This window comes from Peromyscus leucopus, chromosome 3, assembly GCF_004664715.2.
Source record: "Peromyscus leucopus breed LL Stock chromosome 3, UCI_PerLeu_2.1, whole genome shotgun sequence".
In the NCBI taxonomy this organism is placed as follows: Eukaryota; Metazoa; Chordata; class Mammalia; order Rodentia; family Cricetidae; genus Peromyscus; species Peromyscus leucopus.
The window spans coordinates 23,867,406-23,874,482 of record NC_051065.1 but is presented as its reverse complement, the minus strand read 5'-3'; the positions used below and the strand labels follow the sequence as shown (position 1 = coordinate 23,874,482).

General features: G+C 39.4%; 1 protein-coding gene across 1 annotated transcript; it reads right to left on the bottom strand.

The window, feature by feature from the left end:
- Positions 1–5,750: 5,750 nt before the first annotated feature.
- LOC114688096 (gamma-aminobutyric acid receptor-associated protein-like 2) lies at positions 5,751–6,308 on the bottom strand. The gene has a single exon (XM_037203526.1). It carries the CDS (start codon positions 6,281–6,283, stop codon positions 5,930–5,932), a length of 354 nt encoding a protein of 117 aa, XP_037059421.1. The 5' UTR covers positions 6,284–6,308; the 3' UTR covers positions 5,751–5,929.
- Positions 6,309–7,077: the final 769 nt, after the last annotated feature.

Here is a 7,077-nt window from a genome sequence, read left to right as displayed (position 1 = left end):
CATCCCAGGCCCCCAACTCATACACTTTCTGTGCAGATGTGCAACAGCTGTGCCAAAGGGCACAGGCATGCAAGGAAAAATTGCTTCCCAGTCCAACCCAGCGAGAAACAGTTCACACATGCACTCCAAAACCTCTGTTCTTCACATTCATTGGCAGTTCTGAATACCAGGGTATATGTGTGTGTGTAGTTTTTTGCTCCCATCGGAAGCAATATATATATATCAGATGTAATTTTAAGTGGAAAAACGGGAGGTGGGGATCAAGTATTAGCCATTTTCAGCTTTCCTCTGTGTGTGCAAGTCTGCGTCTCATTGAGTCAACTTGAGCAGCTCAACTTTAAGACCATTGGGAACAAACCTGTTGAACTTTCCTGGACTACCAGCCTTTGTACTAGGAAAGAAAAAAGAAAATTTCTTATTGACAGCAGTTAGCGGGTGTTTGTACCATTTTTTAATCACACAGTGGATGCCATCAGCTCACTGCTTTTCCTGGTTGTCCACATGGGAGTACCTATTGCTAGCATCTGTCTTTTGTGCTGTTCCTGTGAGTGTGCCATTCAAACGATGAGATCTTATTGAGGTGGCAACAGAAGTCAGAAGATGTCCCCGCTAAGAAGAGGAACGTCCAGGCTTGGGGTTAGAGTCTGCACCGCTCTGTGTTGGCAACAGGGACACATTATGATTGCTAATGAGAACAGACACTGCAGTTAGAGGGAGACAAACTGTTCAAACACAGTCGGATTAGATGCTAAAGAAATCTCTAAATCACTTACTATGAAGATAATTCAGAAAAGAAAAGGATATCAAAAACATAAAATACATTGAATGTGTTTTTAGTCAAAAGGTGGTGGTGTCCTGGAAGGACAAGAGCCTACCCGGAGGAGCTCATAATGGCTGCAGTAAAATGTTTTCAGCAACAAAATTAAGACTAAAATTCTATTTTATTGAATTAACAATAAAAAATAAATAAACTGAGACCAGAGGTCCCCAAACCCCCGTTCTGATAGTTTGTTTGCTAGATTTGTATCACACTCACTCCTGTGTCTTCTATATCAATATCATATATTGATATCAATAAAATGTCTTCCAAATTTAACCCTCCTTTCTGATCTTTAACATGAGGTCCTAAATAAACAGTTATATTTATTTATTCAAACCAGGTAAGAGCCGGGGTTCTTGGCTAAGCTTGGAGAGGACAGTGCAGTGGATGAGACGAAACTGCAAGGCAAGGGCCTCAGGAGTGAGTAAGACACCCCAGCTGCCTTCTAGACAATTCTACCTAGAGAGCGCCCATTTTATCTTAGAGGGTCAGTAAACCCCAAACTAGTCTCTTCCCACGGCTCTGCCAGCAAGCCTTCCTGAAGTGCCTAGATAGGGAGGTCTGTACGCCATTTTACTCCCTCTGCACAGCAGTCACCAAATCTTTAGTGGTCTGTTTTCATTGCCACTGCTCTAGGTAAGAGCCTCATCACTGAGGCTCTGTGTTACTGCAGCAGGAATGTGGATCACCCTATTTCCAGGCCTGTCCTGTGTGCTGCTGCTTGATGTAGTGCAGTGAGTTCAGGCCATTGCTAAACCTGAAAATGGCGAGGAGAAAGAGTCCCACAATTATCCAATTAAAGCAAGCTTTATTTAATACTGACCAGGGAGAAGGACACTGGCCAGGCCCATACCTAGGATTCTCAGATAATGGCTTCTCAAGTATGTTGGCCAGGAGCCTACAGAGGCCAAACCCACAGAGCTATGGTACTTCCCACCTTTGTCCACTTGGGGCAAGCATACAACCAGACATACTTCCTGCCTACGTAGTTCCCAACTATGCATACATATGAGCAAGCACATCCTGTGTAGCTGGAGCAACCAACTTTGTTTACTGAAGTAGAAATACATGACTTATTATCTCTCAAGAACAACAGACCCCAGCATTCCAGTAAGTTATCTGTCCTTGGGCAAGTGGGACTTACAGGTTAACTTTAGCCCTTACACGATAACCCCAAAAGACACAACTTGGAATACCATAAATCTCAAGTGTTGAAATCCTAAAAGATCAAAATTTTTAAATATGGATCATATATAGATATAAAAATATAGATATAATATAGATATAAAAAATGTTATTGATCTTTTTTAAGATATAGCCCTGGTAAGTCTGAACTCTCTATGTAGACCAGGGTGACCTTATAATCATAGAGATTTACCTGCCTCTGCCTCTGGAGTGTTGGGATTAAAGGTATGCACCATCATAGCTAGTCCAATTTTTAAAACTTACCTGTTAAAGAGGATTTATTTGAAGAGTGTGCAAAAGTATGGTAATATTTCATATGCCATCTTATACAATAAAATAGACAGTAATTGCATTTTTGCAATCACGGATTTTCAGGTGTATGCATGAAAGCTGCACTAAGCAATAATAAGCTATAGGTCAAAAACTGAACTGTAGTGTATAGTCCCAAACACTGAGGAGGCAAAGGCAGGTGGATCTCAGTGAGTTTGAAGCCAGCCTAGTCTACATAGTGAGTTCAAGTTCAGCAAAGTCAATCGAGAAAGACTCTATGTCAAATACTCTACCAAAAAATGAATTATATAAATGAAAATCACTGTGATTGGTAATTATCATTGCCTAGCTCTGTAACTACAATCTAAAACACCATGACAACCCAAGTTAATGAGACTAAACAAACACTATGAGTTACAAATTATCACTTGGTCCAAAGAGCCAAAATCTCAAGGTATAACTTTTTATGTACTGGCAGAATTTGAATACGCACACAAAGTTAGAAACACCAAGTTGCAAACTCAAAGTTGGAAAAAAATTTTAAAATGTATAAAACAAGTTAGACCCATCTAAAAGTCTTATATAATATATATCACTAGCATTGGATAAAATGTAAAGAAATCATGGCAAGCTCACAAAAACAGAAAAACTGCTGGCTATAGAATTTCATAACTATAATCTCAACACTAAGGAAACTGCAACAGAAGGATGCCAGGAGTGTGAGGCTAGCCTGGTCTGAAAAGTGAGTCTAGATGAATCTGAATGAGAAAGTGAGATCTTGGAGCAATCAAACAGAGAGATAATCTGAAAAATAAGAGTATATTAGAAGAATAGATTATTAGTAGGTAAATGCATTCCATAGAGCCAGCCAACTTTCATGATCATGAGCTACGTTTTGAAGTCTTCTGTCTTTGACAAATAACTAATTGTGCTCTTTTGTGCATGACTCTCTTCAAAGAACATTTTCACATTGTTTTGTTTCGTACATTTGTTTTCTATATGGAACTATTATTTTTGAAGTTCATCTGAATCAATATAAACCAATATGAACACTCCTACTCAATTTTCCTATCTTCTGTACCATGGTGTTTGGAGTATGTAGAAATTCATTCCTAGTTCACTCACCTACTGACCACAATATGAGTTTTTGCTTCATTTATTTGGGGCTCTGTTGTGTTTGTTTGTTATTATTTTATCCTTCTAAGACATTAAACTTTTTTTATACTATTATGTCTTACTATTAAATTTTACCAGAGAATAGTTTTGCCTTGCCTATTTCAAGTGAAAATACTTGCAGTTTCTAAACTTGAAACAGTTTCTGAGGATTCTTTTCATCATACCTACTGCCAAAGTTTCATCAGTTGCCACTTTTTGGGAGAAGAAACATGGTTTTTCTTTAGAAGAAACACATGCTGAGTCCAGGAATGACAACAGGTGACAGCTATGTGCATGAACAAGTAAATGAAGGTCAGGAGATGGAAGAGAGAAACTCTGGCATGGAAGATACGATAGAGGAAATAGATTCATCAAAGAAAACACTAAAGTCAAAAAGTCATAACAGAAAACATCCAGGAAATCTGGGACACCATGAAGAAACTAAGCCTAAGAATAATAGGGATATAAGAAGAATATGCTCAAAGGCACAGAAAATATATTCAAAAAATCATAGAAGAAAACTTTTCCAACCTAAAGAAGAAAATGTCTATGAAGATAAAAAGAAGCTTATAGAACACCAAATAGACTAGATGCCCAAAAAGTACCCTTGCCACATAATAATCAAACCACTAAACATACAGAATAAAGGAAGAATATTAACAGCAGCGAAGGAAAAAGGTCAAGTGACTTATAAAGGCAGACCCATCAGAATAACACCTGAATTCTCATTGGAGACTGAAAGACAGAAGGTCCTGGACAGATGTTATACAGACACTAAGAGACCACAGATGCCAGCCCAGACTACTATACCCAGCAAAACTCTCAATCCATAGACAGAGGAAACAAGATAATCCAAGATAAAAGAAGATTTAAACAATACCTATCCACAAATACAGCCGTACAGAAAGCACTAGGAGGAAAATTCCACCCTAAGGAAGTTAGATACACCCATGAAAACACAGGCAATAGATAATCCCACAGCAGCAAATCCCAAAGAAGGGAAATATACATACACTACCACCAAAAATAACAGGAATTAACAGTCACTGGTCATTAATATCCCTTAATATCAATGGACTCAATTTCCCAATAAAAAGACACATGCTAACAGAATTGACATGAAAACAGAATTGACATGTTTCTTCTGCTGCATGCAAGAAACACACCTCAACTACAAAGACAGACATGACCTCAGAGTAAAAGGTTGGGAAAAGGCTTTTGTTAGGTGGACACCATCTACTAAGGTCAAAACAGGTCATATGGCTACATTGCCATATTTAATAAGGGCAATAAAGTCATCAGACACCATCTTTACTAAGGTCAAAGGCAGGTCGTTTTGCTTCATCGCCATCTTTGATGTGGTCAGGGCCTATCAAAGTCCCAACGCTGACATGGTCTTTCACACTTTCACTCTTTCACTATCAAAACTCTTGCACTAACTCTATTGCCCATGGTGTGTTTGTTTAGTCTGTTGGGGTAGCCCACTTCATGCCAGGATCTCACTCACCTGTGGCAGATCTGCTACTTCCCACCCATACCAGGTCTGCTTTCTGAATTAACCTCTTACATCTAACAAATTTGCTTTCTTGCTCACTAACAGCTTTACAGTTTGCTACAACATGCAAGTCAGAGATGAGGGAGCCAGCTTCATCCTGCACAGCACACACTGGTTCTCCCTTTTAAGATTTTAAAATTTCAGATTTTAACATTAATAGGTTTCTGATACTGTTTGGGTCTCAAGCTCATGATTTTAAATTTTCCTTGCTTGCCTTCTAAATATAAACTTAAACTTCTCATCAGTCCAAAAACATTTCTGTCCAATCTGTATCTGGCTCTCTCTAAATAAAAATTGTATATACTTTTTAACCCAAATCTGTAATTTTGCTAGGACTCAAAGGTATGAGACTAAGTACTCATTACGTGCTTTTCTATGATTTAGATTTCAATGATGATTGATAATACTAATATATCTAAAACTTCTTTTTTTTGCCTTTATAAGAGTAAGTTTTATTGTTAATTATTTACCTTAATAGTCTCAGAAAGAAGAACAGATTAGCTCAGTCCAACATATTTGCAGTTGGCAAAATCTAGTGAAGCAAGTGTGTTCTGATTGCTAAGGATTTAATTTGGGTGCTTTTAATACTTAGCTATCTAACACTTGGACCATAATCCAGAACAATGCATCACCCCCTCCTTTTCACTTGAGTACCACACCTACCTCCCTTCATTATGGAAATATCTTCATTAAATAGGATTCCCAGAAGGCGGGTTCCCTGGAGCATATAGCCAAGAGGACAGTGCACAAAAAGAAAACTGAAAATAAAACTCTGTATAATTTACTGATCTAAGGAAACAAAACCTTCCAATATATTAAGAAATAAATCCAGTTACAAATGCACTAGTAGGTCTATGTGAAGAGGCTCTGGTAGAGGAACTGAAAACAGCCAGTTATTTACAAGATACACAAGCAGGAACGGTGCACTTAGCAAGCACTGGCCCTCAGAAGCCAAAAGTGTTCTCTCCGCTGTAGGCCACATACAAGAATCCATCTTCATCTTTTTCCTTCTCGTAAAGCTGTCCCATAGTTAGGCTGGACTGTGGGACTGTCTTGTCCACAAACAGGAAGATGGCCTTCTCAGAAGGAAGCTGGATCCTTTTCCTGATGATCCACATGAAGTGGGCCACAGTGATGTCAGAGGGAACCAAGTACTTCCTTTTGTCAATGTCAACAATCTGAGAGCCTGAGACTTTTTCCACAATCACCGGAACCCGGTCGGGGTACTTCGCTCTGATCTTCGCGGATTCCACGCATCTGTGTTCCAGCGAATGGTCCTCCTTAAACATCCACTTCATGGCGGCGGGAGGCGACGGAGGTGGCTCTCAGAGCCGTGGACTTCGGAGAAGTGACCACAACAATGGAGGCGGCGGCAGCAGCGATGACTACTCCGCAGGCGGGACTTCCGGTTCATATCTAAAACTTCTTTGTCCTTTTATAAAAATAAGAATTCATATAAGCCTCAGAGGATCAAAAGAAGGCATTGGATCTAATTCAGAGAGGTCAAAAGGACTCCAGATAAGTACAACAGTACAGTTTGAGTTTTCAAACTCTTCTCCTACCCAATTACCAAAGACTGTGGGCCTAAAGATTCCAAATAAGTTCATAAATTTTAACTTTTGTCTCTATTCTATCTGCTTTGACAGGTTTTCCACTTGGCTGGCAGACATATCAAAGCAGCAGTTGTGGACCACAACCTACAAGGCTGGATGCTAGGTTTCCCAGCTACAGACGCCAGCAGAGACTCTTGTCTATACGATGTAGACCAGTTCAGCCAAACATAATTATTTCCTGTCTCTACAGCTAGGTCAGGTGACCACATACTTCTGATAACTACCCCATTGTCTGAGTTCCCTCCTTACACTTGACTAGCCAGGGTCCTGACCACCTGCAACCCATTTTAGCTTGAAGAAGCTATAGAAGAGCATGTTACCTGGCCCTCCAACAGGCTAAAGGGCTAGTCAAATAAAAACTCCTGGCATAGGATACCAAATGGATAACTAATGCCCATTGATATAGAAAACTGGACCCAATATTGCAATAAGAGAGGCATTTGGCTTTCTTTATGCATAACAAAAGAGGTATTACATAA